The sequence below is a fragment of the Alnus glutinosa genome, chromosome 6 (genome assembly GCF_958979055.1).
Source record: "Alnus glutinosa chromosome 6, dhAlnGlut1.1, whole genome shotgun sequence".
Lineage (NCBI taxonomy): Eukaryota > Viridiplantae > Streptophyta > Magnoliopsida > Fagales > Betulaceae > Alnus > Alnus glutinosa.
Window position 1 is genome coordinate 16,503,902 of NC_084891.1, and position 20,932 is coordinate 16,524,833.

The 20,932-nt window shown below is 42.3% G+C and overlaps 1 protein-coding gene across 3 annotated transcripts in view; it reads right to left on the bottom strand.

Moving 5' to 3' along the window:
• LOC133870340 (uncharacterized) overlaps positions 1 to 20,932 on the bottom strand; it is a 53,915-nt gene that overhangs the window by 22,240 nt on the left and 10,743 nt on the right. For all 3 annotated transcript variants that reach the window (XR_009900700.1, XM_062307436.1, XM_062307435.1), the window contains exons 2-3: positions 19,633 to 19,748; positions 2,261 to 2,469 (exon numbers count right to left, since the gene is read on the bottom strand). Coding sequence is in view for 2 of the 3 variants with exons in the window: in XM_062307436.1 (XP_062163420.1) it covers positions 2,261 to 2,469; positions 19,633 to 19,748 (325 nt within the window). In the remaining variant the exon portion in view is untranslated. The remainder of the gene's footprint in view (positions 1 to 2,260; positions 2,470 to 19,632; positions 19,749 to 20,932) is intronic.

The window sequence follows — 20,932 nt, forward strand, 5'->3', positions numbered from 1 at the left end:
GGATGATCCCGATTTGAGAGTCCTTAATCACAAAATGAGAGGAGTGAAATTCAAAAAAGACATAGTTGTCAAAGGCAAATTGTCTAACAGAGAGAAGATTTTTACAAATGGAAGGAACCCGAAGGAGTTGTTTAAGAATGAATTGATGACGAGATAGATTTAAAGAGGCAGAACCAATATGAGATAAGGGCAAACCTGTTCTATCGCCTACTCAGATTTGATCCTGACCGTGATAGTCCTCATGTGTTAAGTTGAGGTGCTGGAGATCATTGGTGATATGGTGAGTAGCCCCGGTATCTAGGTACCAAACTTCCTCTGCTGTGTAAAAGAGATATCCTGAAGGTGGTAGCAGCGTGCGGCAATGACCGCAATGTGTCCAAACTTGCCACAGATTTGGCATGTAGGTCTGGAAGCAGAGGCTACATCAAAAGGGAAGTAAGAGCCGCATCCACGGCTGCCAGAGAATGATCCACAGCCATGGTTGTATGGACGTCTTCCACGGCCACGGTATCCGCGTCCTCTAGGTACTGAGATTGAGAGATGATGTTGGCAACAGGTGGATGAACATCAAGAGCAGGTATCTACTGTTCTAGATGCATCTCATGTGCAAGGAAATGGCCGTAGAGTTCATCAATTGAAGAGGATCAACTCTGGTTGTGACAGAGGTGACAAATGGATCATAGTCTGATCCAAGACCCTTAAGAAGGAAGGAGACACTCTCAAAATCGTTGAGAGGTTGTCTAGCGGCTGCAAGAGTATCACTAAGGGTCTTGATGGTTTGAAAATATTCGGTGATGGAACTGTTACCTTTCTTAACAATAGCAACCTGGAAATAGATTTGCATAACTCGAGCACGGGATTGAGATGCAAACATAGTGATGAGGGTTGTCCAAAGAGCTGAAGAAGTGGCGCAACCAACCGCATGCACAACGTAGGGCTCAATGAGTATGGAGATGAGAACACTGAGGATCATTTGATCCCTTTGAGTCCAAGCAAGGTATTTCGGTTGACAATAATGGCAGGAGCTCCAGCAACAGTAGATGTGTTGGGAATTGTTTAAGGAGGAGGCTGAGACGAGCCATCGAGGAATCCATAGGCGTCCTAACCTTTGATGTAAACGAGGATTTGAGTTCTCCAAGCCAGGAAGTTGCCTTTGGATAATTTAATATGGAGGTTCTGGTTCATGTTGGGCACAATGAAAACAACTGACTGCGGTTGTGGGTGTGGTGGGTGAGGCTGAGTGGCACTGAAAGCCATTGAACTAATAGAGGCACTAGATTCAAAATCGGATTCGGCCATAGATCAAGATGTGTGTCTTTGATATGGCTCTAATACCATGATAGAACTTGGGAATAATTGGATCTAAAACCATGCTCATCAAGGAGAGCTTTCATTGATATTTATATAGGTTTACAAGTGTTCATGATAAACATAAATTCCCATAATATAGCCCACGGCTTCTACCTTCACATAGCTGAATTAGAACTCTTTCTGACTTGAGTTCTTATCTATCTATCACACAACTGAACTAGTACTCTCCTTAGTACTAGGACTTCGGATAGGAATAGAGATCTTCTCACTAGAGTCCAGATTGGACTGTGCCGCACAAGACTCATGCTGAGACTGTGAGTCATGTTCAGGAGTTTCATTAATAATGTATCAAGTAAACCCACATAACATATAAATAATAGTACACACTCTAACGGCATAATGGTCCCCGCTATTTTTTGATAAGTAAAAAGTATTAAAGCTTTAACTTAGTGGTCCACGCTATTGAATTAGTCTTTCTGGTTTGTATCCTAAATCTCTCATCTCTTAAACATATTTGTTCCATTTAGATCCAAAAATGAAATAATCCCTCTTAATTCTGTCATTTAAGGTTGTGAGACACATTAAAATTAAATAAAACCTCCTAAAATGCAAGTAAAGAAAAAATATTAGAGGGCAGGGTCAAACATACTTCATAAATTTAAAAATTCTATCAAATATTAATTAAATTTGTTATATTTATCTCTAATTATAATATAATATACATTACCAAAGTACTTCCGATTGATTTTATTTCATTTATGAATATTTCAAACTGCCCCTTATCAATTTACACAATATCTAACTTAGACAGAGAAGGGTGGTTACACAAAAGGTCTTTTATCTCCAAAAATAAAATGCACAGATATAGGTTGGCCAGAAAGTAAGATCAAACCACATATAGGGAACAAAAGCTCTGCCAGTAGAAATTACAAATCTAAATTTCACAAACCTGAACACGACTCCAACGCAATGGAACAGTAGCCCTGGCATTATTTTGAACATAAACATTTGTCCAAAGAGGCTGATTAGGAAACTCCAAAAGAAGTGTCTCCGTATTTGTTGATATGTTATGATTGCTAACAATAAGGCTCCGCTGAACAGCATCATACAAAGTCCCAGCAGCACCTGCATTCTCTGGACAGCCAAAACTACTTCCTCCTGCAAATTACAAGTTTGCAGTTGCTACTTAAGTTTCCACAGAGGAATCCCAATATTTGATTCAAATGAAGCCAGCTAATGGTTTTCTTTTTCGTTGATAGGTAAATACAACTCTCACACATGTACGGGATCAAATCCATAAGCTCACCCTCCAACCCTTGTTTATAAGTGGAGAAGATGCCATTTGGTTCAATTAGTCAGAAACCAATCCCCCCCCCCCCCACCCCCCCCCCCAAAAAAAAAAAAAATGAACAGACATACAGAAAGAAATTGAAGTTTTAAGATGGAATAGCATTTGAAAACAGCAAGGTTTTATTCAGTAACTCACAGAAAATATTAAAAAAAATGTCTATTACCCCCCTGCAGACCTTTCCGGTGAGCTTTTCCAGTTGGGTCCTATTCTTACTTGGCTTCCATATTACCCTGGCAGCAAAGCCCCAGTTAACGGTTTTGAATCTGGTTGCTCCAGGAAAGTCCCTTTCTGTTTCGAGGTGTCCTCTAATTCCTCTAGTTCAGAGTGGGCATTCGTTGCTCAAGGGGGCATGCGGGTTCCAGTTAATCATCCCTGCATGGATGTGGATTTGTTTTGCCGCAGAGGAGCCCACTCCTTTGATTTCCTGTCTTGCAGCAGCCATTCCACACGGTACAGGGTCCGTGCCTTTGGATTGGGTTTTGCATTTAACTTTTGGCCTTGTTTACAGCTATTGAGGCAAGCTGCCCTAATCAGGTGCCGACCTCTTGCTCGAAAGTGGGTGTTAAAGGTAGTAGAGAATTAATAAAGTTGTCTTGCTCCATTGTCTTGATCCCAGAAGGCCGTGGTGGGTGGGGTTGGCTCAAATTCTCAGACGAGCTGAGAAAGGCCGCTGTTTTCCTTTGTGCCAAACATGGGATGCGGATCTGGGTCCCCGTTTGTGTCGGTCAAAGATGAGGGGAAGGAAGAAGAGGCGAAGTTGAGAATGGTTCCTTGCTAGAAGGGTCCCTCCTTTGTGGAGGTGTTGAGGTCAGGCAAGGTGCCTTTCGTGGGGGGTAGTCGTTCCAGGTTGAGTGCTGTGTCGGTGGAGCCGTGTGTTCAGGATCTTCTCCCGTCGGTGAGGCATGCAGAGGACGATTTGAGAACGGCGGTGGACTGCTTCTCTCTAGAATCACCTCCGCTTGATCTGTTGGATAAAAACCGGTTTATCTGTCCTCTGGGTAAGAAGCTTCTCACATTCGAATTTTCTAAACGTAGAATGTGGAGCAAGCTGGGTAACGGGTCGAACTTGGCTCTGGGCCGGGCTGTAACAAATATTTTGGACCGTTTTGTCGGGACTGGGCTGGGTCGTAAACGTTCGGGTTTCCGCTTAGCCCGACTCCTCCCGAATCTTTTAGCCTCCCGTCCGTCAAGATGCTTCGTTGGATACCATAGAGGGTGTGGGTATGACGTTGTCGGGTTCGCTTGAGTGCCCTCTTTTGCCGGAGACCTCTGGGGGCTTGAGGAAGGCCAGAGAGGAGCTTGCACCTGGGGTTTCTCCAGTTCTGTCTTCTTCCAAGGGTGGTTCCAGCAGCTCGCCGGGTGTTGGTTCTACGGTTGGCTCGCAGGAAATGATGGTTCTCCGTTCCTCATCCTTGGAAGATCCCAGGCCGAAGTCTCTGATTCAATACAAGCGTAAAGGGAGGAAGCCGAAGTAGGCAGTGGGTCAAGGAAAACACGAAGATGTGGACTTTCTTAGCCGGCCGTTTCTAAAGTCGAGTTCGTCCTCTCATTCACAGGCAGATCGTGGTTTCTCAGGCCAGGGTTGTTCTTGTCCTAGTCGAGCTCGTCTTCTCAATTCTGTGGAGTGGTATTTGTTTTGCTCTTCAATGGGGATCGGGAAGGGGCAAGAGGTTAATACTGTGGCGCTTACCTCTCTGCCTTGGATGAGGAACATAGGCGGTGGGATAAGATTGAGGATTGAGAGTTTTAGGGGCCTTTGGTTGGGTTGTTTTGTGGGTTGTTTCTTGCCGGGTCGGTGGTGAGGCTTTTGCTTCTTGTATACTCCGTGTGTACTAAGGGCGCCTTACGCTGTTTTTTTTTATAAAATTGCAATTACTTATCAAAATTATGGCGCAAACAGCGATAGTGCGAGCCGTGGTAGAGTCAAGGGGAGGGTTGTCGGTGGTTATTTATGAAGCCCAAGCTGTTTTCATGGAACATAAAGGGTTGAATAAGGGTGACAAGTGCTTGAGAGTTAGAAATTTGCTTAGAAAGTGGAAGGCGGACATTATTTTTTAATTTTTTTTTTATAAGTAAAGATTTATTAAAAAAAAGCGTAAAGGCGCCCCTAAGTACACAGGAAGTATACGCAAGAAGCACCCAAAGCTAACCCTCAACAACCGACAAAAGCTACAGAAAAGAACCCCAAAACCCGAGAAAGAACACCCCAAAACCCAAATACCTGAGAGACAACCTACAAAACCCACCAAAGCACACAACCCTACAACATGTAGGCCTTTCATTTCCTACGCCTAGAGGAAGCTATAACGTTGAAGGCGGACATTATTTGTTTGTAAGAATCTAAATTAGAGCTCATTTCCAACAGTGTTGTGCATGTCCTGTGGGGTGTCATCATGTGGATTGGTGCTACTCTGTCTCTAGAGTGACCTTCAGTGGTATTTTGCTCATGTGAGATAGAAGGGTAGTAGAGAAGATCGAAGAGTGTATGGGAGAATTTTCTGGTGCCTACTCATTCAGAAATGTCGAAGATGGGTTCTCTTGGGGTTTTGCGGGGGTTTATGGGCCCAATTTAGATGGTGCCAGAAGATTGTTACAGGAGGAATTGGCCGGCTTGCTTAGTTGGTTGAATCTGTCGTGGTGAAAGGTCGGCTGAAGGCTGTTTTAGCCCTTCTATGAAGGATTTCTCTGATTTTATCTTTGAGCAGGATCTCATAGACCTCCCCTTTCTCGGTGGGAGTTTTACGTGGTCTAACAATCGGGAGACCCTTTCTTGGTCTAGAATTGATAGGTTTCTAGTCTCTCCGGAATGGGAAGCCAAGTTCCCTAGGCTATGTAACGACCCAAGGAAATGCGCTAGCCATATCTGCGCTTTGACCCCAAAAAGGCTAGTCAATTTGAAGTTTCCTTAAAATCTCTTATTAAGCTCAGTTTTACCTAATAACTATACAATGTGGGACTTAACACCCATGAGCATCTCTTATAAATCACTTACACTCTATGCGGGCTACTCATCTTTTCAATATGGAATCAAAGTGTTACAAACTCCCCCCTTAAACCCCCTGACATCTTCGTCAGGGCCACATCATGCGGTACTGACAAAACCACATAGCGCATTACTAAGTAGCTTTGATACCATTTATAATGGCACAGGAAAAAGCGCTAGCCACATTTGCGCTATCACCCCAAAAGGATTAGTCAATTTAGAGCTTCCCTAAAATCCCTTATAAAGCCTAATTTCACTTAATAACTAAGCAATGTGAGACTTACAACTAATGAGCATCTCTTATAAATCACACACTCTCTATGTGGGCTACTCATCTTCCCAATATGGGATCGAAGTTACAGGCTATCTCAGAAAAGGTTGCATAAGTTATGTTCAGACTACTTTCCCATTCTTCTTAATTGTGGTGGTACTAAGGGGGGGCAAAATATCCTTTAAGTTTGAAAATATGTGGCTTAAGACAGATGGTTTTGTGGACAGAATGAAGCAGTGGTGGTCAACTTATCGATTCAAGGCCCCCCTAACTTTATTCTGGCTTGTAATCTTAAGGCCTTGAAAGATGATTTAAGAGCGTGGAATGAGCAAGTGTTTGGCAACGTGGTATCTCAAAAAAAATCTCTTTTGGAGGAGCTCTGTGTTCTTGATGGTTCAAAGGAAGAGAGGGTCATAGAGGTTGAAGAGAAACTGAGGAATACCTATGTTATTGGGGAATATGGAGAAAGTTACTTTAATGGAGGAGATAAGTCGGAGGCAAAAGTCTAGGGTTCTTTGGTTAAGAGGGTAACAAATGCACAAAGTTTTTCCATCGGGTGGCCAATTCAAATAAGAAGAACTCCATCGAGTCATTGTCAATCAATGGCTCAGTATCTTTTGATCAAGTGGCATCAGAGATCACATTGTGCATTTCTGTGACAATCTTTTCTCAAAATAGTTTAGTTAGGGCCCCAAGCTGGACGGCCTCGATTTTGATTCCATTGATGTGGAGGAAGCTTCCTAGTTAGAGAGAGCGTTCAAGGAGAGCAAGGTCCATGATGTGGTGAAAGGTATGAACAGTAAAAAGGCGCCAGGCTCTGATGGTTTCTTTATGGCGTTCTTCCAAGTTTGTTTGGAGGTGATCAAGGCAGATTTGATGAGGGTGTTCCATAATTTTCATGCTAGTAGCAAGTTTGAGAAAAGTCTCAATGCCACCTTCATTGCCCTCATTCCAAAGAAAATTTTGTTTTTGATAAGTAAGAAACAAATCTCATTAAGAAAGCGTAAGGCGCCCCTTGATATACTGAGAGTATACAAGGAAACACCTAATTAGAAAGAGAGAAGCGAGCGAGAAAGTCGGCAAAAATAAAGGACAAAGGGTGGACATAAGTCGTAGTCCAAAAGTACAAAGATAGAACAAGAATAGAATCTCTTCCAAGGTATTTTCCAAATCCTCAAAGTTCTTACTGTTTCTTTCGCTCCATAAACACTAAAAGAGGCAAATAAAAGTCATTTTCCAAACCGCAGCACTCCTTGGCCTTCCAGAGGACGACCAACAAGCAAGCAAGTCGATAACCCGTCTAGGCATAACCCAAGACATCCCGAAACGACTGAAGAGAGAACTCCATAAAGCAGAAGCCACATAGCAGTGAAGAAAGAGAGATTCCAAAAAAATTGGGGCCATTGATCTCAAGGATTTCAGCCCTATCAGTCTTGTGAGTGTTGTTTACAAGATTATTGTTGGAGTCCTTGCCAATAGGTTGAATGGGGTCGCCAAGAAGATTATTTCGAATCCTTATGACACTTTTGTCAAAGGCAAACAAATCCTTCATTCTGTGCTCATTGCCACTGAATGTTTGGATAGTAGGATCGGATCTAGTGAGCCAAGGGTGCTCTATAAGCTAGATATTGAGAAGGCCTACAATCATGTCAATTGGGACTTCTTACTTTACTTGTTGAGAAGGTGTGGTTTTGGGGCGTAATGGCGTTCTTGGATAACGCATTGTATTTTTTCGATATGCTTCTCTGTTTTGGTGAATGGCACTCCATCCAGTTTCTTGAGATCCTTTGTCATGTTTTCTCTTTGTTATTGTTATGGAGGTCTTAAGTAGAATGATTTCTACAATTGTTGATGGGGGTCTTCTCTAAGGCTTTTATGTGGGGTCTGGGAAGGTTAACATCTCACACCTTGTATGCAGATGACACTTTGGTTTTCTATAGGGACAAGCCTAACCACCTTCGCTATCTGCGTGCTTTATTCTTATGCTTCGAAGCTGTCTCTGAATTGAAGATTCATCTGGCTAAATCGGAACTGGTTCCATTGGGTAATGTTGAGAATGAGGATAGGTTGGCAGGCATTCTAGACTGTGGCGTTTCTTCTTTGCCTATAAAGTACCTTGGTCTCCCTTTGGGGGCCCTTTTAAGGCCAAATCTATTTGGGACGGTGTTATTGAGAAGATAGAGCAGCGGCTGAAAAGTTGGAAATAGATGTGTTAGTATTTTTATTGGCTACATTCTGGATAAAACAAAAATACTTTATGTAATGATTGCGTTTTAACAGGACAGTCGGTTTTTCAATCTTCATGTTTTCGGACAGACGGTTTTCAAATCAGAATCTTCATATATTCAAACATCTACCGTTCACAAACTTCTAAAAGATATCCATGAAGAATCCATTACAAAAACCAAGACAAATCAGCCGGTTCTTATGCAACCGTCCGGACGAGCCTTTGAAGACGTCTGGACGCCCCGCAGTGTCTTACTGATAAACAATGAAGACATCCAGACGTCAGAGCAACACCGTCCAGACGCTCGGTCAATCAATATTCAACAAGGAGTCTATTTTCAAAAATCGACACAGTTTGGGAAGTCTCTGCAATCCGTCCGGACGACTCGGCAACACCTTCGGATGATGTTCAGTATCTGCAAACCGTCCAGACGACTTGGCAACACGTCCGACGATATCCAATAGTTCAGATAAACTCCAGATTTCCGTTCGAACGCGGAAAGGATTTTAGCGAAGACCGTCCGGACGCTCGATCAAGCCGTCCGGACGCAAACCTGATAAGGATAGAATTGCGCTGTTTCTGAAGAATATCCTAGAAATCCGTCCGGACGTGGCAAATTTCCGTCCGGACGCTCGACAGACAGAGTCCAAATCTCAGCAATTTTTGAGATCTCTTGAAGCCTATAAATAGGGGGCTCTAGGTCTGTGTTTTGTACAGAATTCGACAGTGAATTCCATAGTGCTTTGAGAGGGTGTTTAGGGAGAATCGAAGATCTGCTAGCTCTCAAGCCGGTGCCAGTGTGTGCTCAAGTGTTCCTGTGAAGCCTATCTTAGGGGTCGGCCCTAAGGTAAAGGAATCCATCAAAAACCCCTTTAGGAGGAAGATCTGGTTAGGAAGCGTTCGTGTTGGGCTACACGTCAGAGTTAAAGGTATGACTACTGCATAGGGTTATGTGAGTACGAGTGTCTTGTAATTAGCTTTGTTTTTGGATAGTGGATTTCTTAAGTTTGGCTGCCCCGGAGTTGTTTTTTTCTCTTCATACAGTTTCCACTTCATAACAAATATCTTGTGTCATTTAAATTCCGCATTTAAGATATTTGTTTGCACACAAACACACACTTGGTTTAAATTAGAAGTCAATAAATTATTTTCAATTAGTATCAGAGCTTGGTACACTCTGTTTTTAGATTTATTTCTTGAGTGTATCCTTTTGACTTCTGTTTTCGATTATTATGGCTCAAAATCTTAATTCTGTTCCGTCCTTTGATGGAACGAACTATGGCTATTGGAAAGCCCTAATACACTTCTTTTTAAAATCTATTGACGTATGGAAAATTGTTGAAACTGGTTGGATTAAACCAGAAGAAACAGACGAAATTACTGTTGTTCAAACAAGCGCAAGGCTATCCAATGATAAAGCCCTCCATGCACTATGTCAAGCACTTTCACCATCTGAATTTGCAAGAATTTCAAATTGTGAAATTGATAAAGATGCATGGCAAATTCTAGAAACAACATATGAAGGCACAAAACTAGTCAAATCTGCCAAACTTCAAATGTTGATTTCTATATTTGAAGAAATTAAGATGGTAGAAGATGAGACATTCGGAGAGTTCTACACTAAGATTAGCGACCTAAGAAACTCGATGGTGAGTCTTGGGAAGCAAATCTCGGATGTAAAACTCATTCAAAAAATACTAACATCTTTGCCTGAGCGTTTCAGGATTAAAGTGACAACAATAGAAGAAAGTAAAGATCTGGAGGAGATGAAGATTGAAGAGTTGGTAGGATCTCTTCAGACATACGAATACTCCTTACCTCCGATCAGAAAGGCAAAGACAATTGCCCTCAAAGCATCTAAGGCGTCCAAAAAGAAATCCGTAGTCTCATCTGACGAAGACTCGGATGTTGATGAAGATGTAGTGGCAATGTTAGCCAAGAACTTCGAGCGCTTTATGAAGAATAATAAGTTCAAGAAGAAGTTCTCTGACAGATTAAGAAAGGCTCCTCACACAACTGATACAGAAGAAGTAGAAAAGAAAGATCCAAGGAGTCCCCAATGCTTCGAATGTTCAGGTTTTGGGCACATCAGGACTGAATGTGCAAATCTGAAGAAACAAAGAGGGAAAGCATTTAATTCAACTCTCAGCGATGAATCTGAGAAAGAAGAAAAAGCTCCTGAGGAAGAAAAATTCCTGGTATTCGTTACCCCATATGAAGATAAGGAGGATTCTCAGTCCTACTATTCTGAGAATAGTGAAGAATAAGATATGCAGTCAGCCTATCAACTTCAATATGTAGAATTCCTAAAGCTGAGGGAGAAATACAAGCAGCAGGTACTAGAGCTGAACAGCCTCAGGACTAAGAAGACCTCTATGCTCATAAAGATCAATGATCTAAAAGAGAGGCTACTGGAGACACAGTTACAACTAGAGAGAGTCTCAGACAAGAAGCTCACTCGCATGCTCTCCATTCAGAAGTGCCCAACTGACAAGACCGGACTCGGGTATGTTCCTACTTCTGATACTCCTTCTACCTCCAAGACCATTTTTGTGAAGCCAGTTATTCTGACTCCCACCCCCAAGAGTTGATAAGGGAAAAGCTGTTATGGAAGGAGAAGTTCCTGTCAACTTTCAGCCTCTGTTCAAGCTTCCTATCAAGAAAAAGCCTCCCACGTGCCATCATTGTGACAAGCTAGGGCACATCAGGCCTAAGTGCCCACATTGGCAAGTTCAGCAGAAGAAAAAATGGCAGGCTCCTAAAACTCCAATGTGTCACCAATGTGGAGTTAGCAGTCATGTCGTACCTAAGTTTCCTCCACCTAAGTCACCCAGGTAGCATAGATCACCGCCCAGAAATCATACTCCAAGGCATCAGCAGCTGCAGAAGCCTACTCAGGCGAAAAAGACTTGGGTCCCCAAGAAAACTACAGCAAGGGAAATCTCCATCATTGCGGAAATAGACGGTCACTAAAGGACATAGTAAAAGAAAAGTGCTACAGCTTAGGAGGAGTGTATCAGATGAGGGTAACTAGGCCCTAGCATAATAAGGTTTGACTTTTGACTTATCTAACATTGATTTTCTCTCTTCTTTGAAAAATCCGGGAGTTTTAAGTCATCCGCATACTTCATACCTTATTGAGAAAGCCTTCACACACACACACATTGCTTGAGTTAAGTTTTCTATTAAAAAATATTCTTCCACAGGGAAATTATTGTGGTGATTAAAACATAACTCTCAATTATATCTTGGATTTCTTTTTAAATGCTAATTGAACTAAGATATCAGTGTTATATACATGCGTGCTCTGTAAATTATTTTGAAAATATTTTTTCTGCTCTTTTTCCTCTCTTTTTCAGATTTTTTGTATGAAGCGTCTGGACGGTGTGTTGGGACATCTGGACGGTGATCCTGATTGTCCGGACGGTATTTCTGGTGTCCAGACGATACGGTTGATTCGTCTGGACATTTATTCTTCTTGTCCAGACAACCGTGTTTTTGCGACCTCTACGTGGCACTATGTCCGGACGTCACTTAAGTTCCGTCCGGACAGTGAACCCTGTAGGGTTAAATCGCTTTCTTCCCGCGCCGCAACTCACTTTTTGGCCTCCTTTTGTGTTTTTTTGTCTTGTGCGTTTTTCTAGTACTTTTTATGCATAGTTCTCACGTGCAAGTGTCGTCTTTGGATTTTATCTCCACCCCAGGTATATTCTTGTACTCTTTCACTAATTTATTTTAAGCTTTCTATGATTAAAATAGGTTGTTTTTGGGTTTCTACTATTTTGAGTTTAATATGTGTTATTCTCTCTATGCCCTAGTGACGGCGTGTGAGAGCGCGTCCAGCTAGGGGTTCGATTTCTGTTCCGTCCTCTCACATTCTCTTTCTCTTATAGCCTCCTACTTGGTCCTCTAGCTTTGTGTTTCGGTCATCTGTTTCGTTGGGTGGTTCTTTGTTCGACGATGTAGTTTTTTTGGGTTGTCGTTTTAGTCTTGGGTGTGTAGTAGATGGATAAGAATTTCTTAGTGGAGTCGAAGTCTTTTAACTTCGCGGTTTTGGATGGGGCGTCGACGTTGAGGGTGGAGGAGAAGAGGAAAAATTTCCTGGGTGTGGTCATCTTGAATGCTCAAAGCTCCGAGTGGCTTGCGTCGACGTTGGAAGTGTTGTTGGGTCTCCCGGCAGAGCAAGATTGTGTTAAGTCGTTCAGAGAAGGTTCGAAGGTCCTAATTGCTCGGAGAGGTGGGAATAAAGCTAGGCGCTATTTAGAGGCGACAACGTTCGGGTTGGGCGGTCGGAAAGGGTCCATTGTTATCCCTGAGGGCCGTGGAGGGTGGGGATGGCTTAAATTCTCCGACGAGCTGAGAAAGGTTGTAGACTTTTTCTCAGTCTCGGTGGGTTGCGAGCTCAGTTACTCATCTACATCGGAGAAGAAGGCTGTGAAGGATGTTCGGCCGACTCTGGGCTTGGCTCCAAAGTGGACGGGGCCTTCTTTTGCGGAGGTTTTGAGGTCGGATTCGACCACTGCTGCGAAGACGATGCCCATAGTGGGTGATGGTCGTTCCTGGTTAAGGGCTTCGTTGGCGACACCTTGCGAGATTGATCTTCTTCCGGCGGTGTGGCATGCAGAGGCTGTTCCGAGATCGGCGGTGGATTGCTTCTCATTGGAGTCTCACCTGCTTGATCTGTTGGACAAAGACCAGATTGTACGTCGGCAGGGTAAGTACTCTCGTTTGAATTTTGAAAATTTGAGATTGCGAATGTAGCGTAAGTTGGGTCTCGGTTTTTATTTGGCATTGGGCCGGGCTATGAGGAGAGTTCTGATCCGGTTTGTCGGGTCGGGGCTGTTTCGAAAACCCTTAGGTTTTCGCGTGGCCCGACTCAAGCGGAAACCTAAAGTTTCCTGTCTGTCGCCTTTCTCACCGGAGACGACAACGGAGGTGTCCTCTGGGTTGGTTCTGAATCGGCTTCCTCCTGGGGGTTTGCAGGTTACAGCGTTGGGAGCCAAAGAGGCCACAAGTCCAGCTTCATCGGCTTTTGTTGGGGATTTCTCTAAGTCGGAGCCTTCGTCGGCAGCAGTCACAGGGACAGAGTCTTCTTCCGGGGGTGAGTCGAGCAGTTCCCAGGTGTTTCCGACGGTATCTAGCCGGACTCCAGCCTCTAATATGTTCGGTTTCCCCCCTTCTCCGGCACCAAATCTGGGTTTTCCGGCAGATCCTGCTTCTTTTAAGTTCACTCCACTGGGGAAGTTTCAGATTCCTAAACCCCTTTCGGCCCCTCCGTCTCTCGCTGGAGCAGTTTTTTTAGGAGAGAAGCTGCGTTCTCCCCTCCCTGGGGTGGTTTCTAAGCCTTTTCAGTGTTACTACAGGAGGGCGAAAAAATTGAGGGAAGGGCATTCTGTGAAGTGGAATGATGTGCTTCTTTTTGACTCACTGGAAGCCGTGAAGATGTCAATTGGCTACGTTGATAAGAGGGGTTACAGGTGCAGAGCCGCCAGCTGAGAAGGCGGCAAAGCCTCCTGCAATGAAGAAGTCAGTGACGCCTGTGAATCAGGGCCTTTTTAGGAAGGGGTTTCTCAACCTTCCCCCCGATATCAATCCCTCCCATGTCGCTTCAGGAGGTCAACAATGGCGGGGTGGTAGGTCCTTCTTCCCCTTTCGAGTGGTTTCTTTAATGGTTTCTCCCAATCTCGTAATTGGCCAGTTGATTTTGATCATAATGGGAAGATTGTGGTGTGGGAAGAGGATGAAGATGATTATTGGGATGGTTTGCCCTTAGATTGGGCAATGGATGGGAATTTTGGGGAGGCGGCTTTGGCTATTCGGGATGCCATGGAAGAGGAGTTTCAGTTTTTTGCGCGCCAAAAGTCTAAAGGGAAAAGGGAGCTTCTAAATTTGCATAGTTCCATCAACTATGGTGACGCGAACAATCCCTCTAGGAGTAGGAAAGGCAAGGCACACATGTTGTAGGTTTGTTGTGCCTTGACGGGTTGTGGCTAGTCTTGTTCTTAGTTGGGTTCTTTTGTAGCTTGTTTTCATTCTTTTGTGTTATGGGGCCTTGGTGTTGCGGGTTTTTGTGGGTTAGCATTGGTTGTTCCTGTATATACTTCATGTGTACTTAAGGGCGCCTTACGCTTTCTTTAATAAAGTTCTTCTTACTTATCAAAAAAAAAAATGTATTATTCCTCAAAATTTGCTATTAGTTGGGTTGAGATTATGTTATTTGGTTCTCCATATTGTTTGGCTTGTGTTTTCTTGATGTTGTAAATATTTTGATAGTCCATTTTACAGCCGTTATAATGCCCAAATTTTTTTTTGACTAACAGGAATTAATGCTTTCATGGATTTGTGTCTATGATTTTTTTTTTTTTTGTTCAGAAATCTTGTCTTCAGACAGTTCTCCTCCCTGAGTCAGACAAAGAATTGAGGAATCAGTTGCTAACCGATTGCATCGTATGCAATCACGACAAGTCCTATCTGAGCGGAATCTTCTCCGCGCAGATCTGAGAGACCCCGATCTGCTTCCTATTGCTCAGATGCTCCTGGAGAACAACTGGGAGTACCTTTACAATTGTGCCTACTAGGCCTTTCCCAGACTGGTACGGAAATTTTATGGCCATATGATCGTCACTCAGGATGATGATCGTGGACTGATCATGCAGACTATGGTCAGAGGTCAAACTATTCTGATAGACCCCCAGCTTATCAGTACTGTGATCAGGGTCCCTGTTCTGCCAGTCTCCGGAGCTCTATTTCCTGATGAGGCTCCCAGCATTGATTTTCTCCATGACTTCTTTGAGACGAGACCACAGTGTGAGGACAAGTCCCACTCCCAGATTAACATCGGTACCTTTGCTCCTATGCACCGATTTTTAGCAAAAATTGTGGTGACAAACATCTGGCCTCAAGCTCGGCGGAGTGAGCTTACCCTCAAGACGGCTACCCTTCTATATGCCATTGTGATGCGAACTCCATTTTGCCTGTGCAAGCATATCTTGCACATTATGCTCGAGGTTCACGATGAGAAGAACACGAGTCTGTCATTTGGGTGTCTGATCACTCAAATCTGCCTTCAGGTCGTGCCAGACATTTCAAACTCGGAGCCCCGCTCACGGATTCCAGATCCCCTTGGCATCCAGACTCTCATGAAGTCTAATGCCCAGTTGCGGCACGAGGCTCAAGGCGCTGTTCCTCAGCCACCACCAGATCTCCCCACAGCAACCGCATCATCATCATCTTAGGTTGTGCCTCCCTCTTTTGACATTGAGGCTGCTTTTGCACAGCTCATGACTTCCATGTTAGCTCTTCAGCGGGAAGTCAATCTTATCGGGGAGCGTGTCGAACAGAGCCAGATCAACATTAAAGAATGCCAAAAATATCATCATCCCAAGCTGAATGATGATGATGATTGAGTTTTTTTTTTTTTTTTTTTTTTTTTGTTCTTGTCTTATTTTCAGAACAATTTTAAATTTATGTTGACACTTTGTGTATTGCTTAAACACTTATGGTTTTAATTTTCTACTCTGTTTACCCTTTGTCATTGTCTGACAAAAATGGGGAGTATTTTTTTGTTGTATTTGGTGTTTAGACCGGAAATGTATTTTCAAACCGGTCAAGTGTGTTTGTCCCAGAATGGCCAAAGAGGGAATTTGTTAGTATTTTCATTGGCTACATTATGGATAAAACAAAAACACTTTATGTAATGGTTGCGTTTTAACATGACAGTCGGTTTTTCAATCTCCATGTTTTCAGACAAACGGTTTTCAAATCAGAATCTTCATATATTCAGACATCTACTGTTCACAAGCTTCTAAAAGATATCCATGTAGAGTCCATTACAAAAACCAAGACAAATCAGCCGGTTCCTGTGCAACCGTCCAAACGAGCCTTTGAAGACGTCCGGACACCCCGCAGTGTCTTACAGATAAACATTGAAGACGTCCGGATGTCAGAGCAACACCGTCCGGACGCTCGGTCAATCAGTATTCAACGAGTCTGTTTTCAGAAATCAACACTGTTTGGGAAGTCTCTGCAATCCGTCCAGACGACTCGGCAACACCTCCGGACGATGTTCAGTATTTGCAGACCGTCCGGACGACTTGGCAACACGTCCGGACGATATCCAGTAGTTCAGATAAACTCCAGATTTCCGTTCGAACGCGGAAATGATTTTAGCGAAAACCGTCCAGACGCTCGGTCAAGCCGTCCGGACGCAAACCTGATAAGGATAGAATTGCGCTGTTTCTGAAGGATATCACAGAAATCCATCCGGACGTGGCAAATTACCGTCTGGACGCTCGACAGACAGTCTGAATCTCAACAGTTTTTGAGGTCTCTTGAAGCCTATAAATAGGGAGCTCTAGGTCTGTGTTTTGTATAGAATTCGACAGTGAATTCCATAGTACTTTGAGAGGGTGTTTAGGGAGAATCGAAGATCTGCTAACTCTCAAGCCGGTGCCAGTGTGTGCTCAAGTGTTCGTGTGAAATCTATCTTAGGGGTCGGCCTTAAAGTAAAGGAATCCATCAAAAACCCCTTCAAGTGGAAGATCTGGTTGGGAAGCGTTCGTGTTGGGCTACACGCCAGAGTTAAATGTATGACTACTGCATAGGATTATGTGAGTACGAGTGTCTTGTAACTAGCTTTATTTTTGGATAGTGAATTTCCTGGATTTGGCTGCCCCGGAGTGGTTTTTTTTTCTTCATAGAGTTTCCACTTCGTAACAAATATCTTGTCTCATTTAAATTCCGCATTTAAGATATTTGTTTGCACACAAACACATACTTGGTTTAAATTAGAAGTCAATAAATTATTTTCAAGATGCACTTGTCTGGGGGGCAGGATTACCCTTATCAAGAGCACCCTTTCCAATTTGTCTATGTATTTTATGTTCCTTTTCCCTCTCCCCATGGGTATTGCAAACCGTATAGAGAAGCTTCAACAAGATTTCTTATTCAGGGGCTCGGTGAAGAGTTCAAATTTCACTTGGTAAGTTGGTCTAAGGTTTGCTTTCCAATCTCTTAGGGAAGTTTGGAGGTTCGGAACTGGTTATGGCGCTATACGCATACGCATGAGAGAAGGGCTTAGTGGAGAGTTATGGTGGACACTAAATTTGGCAATGCGTAGGGTGGGTGGTGTTCTAATGTGTCTGTTGGGGCGTATGGGTGGGATTATGAAAGAATATTAAGAAGTGTTGAGGGAAGTTTTCTAGTCACACCAAATTTGAGATGGAAGTTGGCTTCAAGGTTAATTATGGCACAACCTATGGTGTGGGGATAAGGCCCTAAAGGAAGCCTACCTGGAGCTTTCTGGTGGCTCTAATCAATGGAATGTTAGCTTTGCTAGAATGGCTCATGACTGGGAGGTGGATATCTTTGCCTTGTTCTTCAACTTGTATTTAGTTAGCGGAAGAGCAGGAGACGAGAAAGTGAAGACAAGTTTTTATGGACCCCCAATATTTCTACAATGTCCCGATTCGTATTGATGGCTCTCCTTTACCTTGGAAGAGTATTTGGCGAACTAAGGCTCCTTTGAGAGTGGCTTTCTTTGCTTATTCGGTAGCCCTAGGAAATATTCTTACCATGGACAATCTTAGGAAGCGGAATGTCATTACTATTAACAGGTGTTGTATGTGTATGAGGAATGGAGAGTCTGTAAACCATCTTCTTCTCCATTGTGAGGTTGTTTGCGCCTTATAGAATTTTTTTTTTCAGGCACTTTGGGCTGCCTTGGGTATGCCTATCCGAGTCGTCGACTTACTTGTTGGTGGTGTGCTAGTAGAACTCAGAGTGTTGTGTGAAAAAAGATGGTGCTTCTTTGTCGCTTGTGGTGCCTTTGGAGGGAAATGAACGATAAAAATTTTGAGGACCGCAAAAAAACATTGGAGGAACTTGAGTCTTTTTTCTTCTATACTATTTTTCTTTGGACAGCTGCATTTATTTCTCCATTAGTGCTCAATTATCTTGATTTTCTTCCTCTTTTTTCTCATTCTAGTTAGCTAGATGTTTTCTCTTGTATACTTCCTTTGTACCTGGGTGTGTATAAAAATTTTAATAATATTTCGATTACTTGTCAAAAAAAAAAAATTGAAAATGGCGAGGGTACTTTAGATCTAGATGGTTGGCACGGACCTCATTCATAAACCTAGTGAGAAGGCATAAAAACAACCACATGAACATCCATAGCCTGTTACAAACACAATTCCATGTACAGAGACTGACAAGACTGCTTTCCATCAAAATTAATTATTTTCTTCTTCTTTCATCTAAATTTTATGCTCTTTACAACCAATTGCAAGACACAGTCAGACCACAGTGAAATTCCAATCAATCCACAAATTTCTATTCAAGAAAACCAGTACACTACCCATTATCAATCACCACCCAAAATCCATTATAAGTTTCCTGTTCATGTGTACCATGCACAACTCCTAGACGGCACCTATGATGTTTAGTTTTTCTTGCCTTAGATTCCAAACCCTCCACTACCTTTAAACTGGCCTCATAATCAACATCATCTAGAGCTTAAAAGTCTTTCAGCCCAACTATATTGATCATATGAAACAATATTCCCCAAAATTAAGTGCTGCCCTATTGTTATAGAAGTATGTCAGATTATATCCAATGACATTTTTTTTGGGATGAATACAAATGATACTTAGCGTTTCCTTGTGACATGAAGTACATACATATACTTCAATAAATTAATAAAAGAAAAAATTTGGCACCCTAGACACTCTGGATAATATGATTTCTTTTTTTTTTTTTCTTTTGGCAAGTAATGAAAAACTTCATTGAAAAAGTGTAAGGCACCCCTAAGTACACAGGCTGTATACACAAAGGCTCTCACAAGCCCAAAAAACAGCAAGAACACCCACAACCCAAAAATGCCCGCCAACCCAACACCCACAAGACATCAAAGCCCAAAACCCTCAAACACTAACAAGCATGAGCCTTGCGCTTAGATGATGCTCCCTTGCATCATAGTTAATAGAGCATTCCAAATTCAAAAGCTCCCTTCTACCCTTAACCTTCCGAGGAGTGTCCTCTATTGAGTCTATTACCAACTCCGAAGGTGGATCAAAACCAAACAGCCACTTTTGAGGCTGACCCAAACCTAGCACCTTCTCCATCGCTACAGACGGGGCACTGAAATTCGACAATGACTCGGCAATTAGGCTCTCCTTCATATTCAAAATGACATGATTTTTTAAAACTAGCTTATGTTCCCAGTCTCATTATATGCCTATGGTATCCCTACGTCTGAACTACATTGCCATAATAATCCTCATGTATTCATGTCATGCATCCGATTGGGCTTCCCGCATTGCCTTCCAGTGATATTAATATAACTTTATCTTGAACCAAGGGCAGACCCCTTAAGAGACCATATAACATATTGGTAATAAGAAAGCATTTTCCAGTTAATAAGTTGCTCCTAGAATGTTTTAGAAATACAGAGGGACATAAGCATAGCAAAAGAACAGAACATGTCTCACCGTGCACAAAAATTTTTGGGTCATCATGCCTGCTGAAAACATCAACTGAAACTCTACCACCACCGCCACCACCATAGCCATTACCTCCACAAGCACTTATCCTGCCACTGCCAGTCCTGCTCTTAAGAAAAACACTTTAGTTAATTTTACAGATGCAACTTGACCCTGGTGCAAGTAGAATCACGCCCACATCTACATAAACCATGGGATGAGATATATGTGGAATAATATGGAGTTGAATGCATCTCCTGCTAAAAATAAGAATATGAATCTATCTTAAATGTGTTCAGCATTCACACACGGGAAAAAATTACACTGACCTCCCTTGAGATTTTGTGCAATTAGACTGTATTCTCCCCTTGTTATGAATTAGATATTAACCTTCTTTGAATTGAAAAAATATTATACACTGCTCATCTTTAAGACACTAATATATATTAAATAATCTAACAGAATCTTTTACCGATACAAAAACAATAGTTAGAGTTCGGTTTAAATGCTTAAATTACTAATTTTCCTTTTAAAAGTTCAACCACTGAATTTACACTCATTAAGCATTGTATTAACTATTGAGGCTTAAATTATTTAAGAGAACTTGATTTCGACCACTTTGACTATTCTTCACAAATCCAATTGCTCCTCATTTAGAATTTTTTTTTTTTTTTTTTTTTTTAGGGTCAAAATTAAACTCAAACTTTCCAAAGCATTTTGCTTCCTGTTAGGGAGAAAATAAAAAAAATTAAGGTACAATAATTGGAAAACGAGAAACCAAATATCCAACAAAAGAGTTTTTTTTTTTTTTTCTTTTAGAAAAAACCCTTTTTTTAAGTAAATGAGTAAAACAAATATGAAAACCTTGGTTTTGATTTTTTGAAAGTGATTAAAACATAATATTTCTAATTTAAGGGAGGTTGGTATCTAACTCAAAACAATGACAATATACAACATAATTTCACAAAACTGCAAGTTTAATGTAATTTTTCACACACAAACATATCACCAAACTTGAGGTATCAGAGTTCAATCTTATCCTTCCTCAACACAAACATCAGCTAATGATTTCGGAAAACCTAAACACATCCACCTCCCACAGCAAAGCTACAAGGAAAACGCATATCTAAGTAAAAAAAAATCCACACCAATAGCCCCTATTCACAGGACTCCACTTCAGAATTAGCAAACCCTTATCTTACATTAACTCAGGTTTGGGAGTCGGGTACGTTTATGCATCCAACTATTGGGCTCATCTGCTTCAGGGTTTGGTAGTCAGGTTTGGGGTTTGGGGGTCGGGAGTGGTATG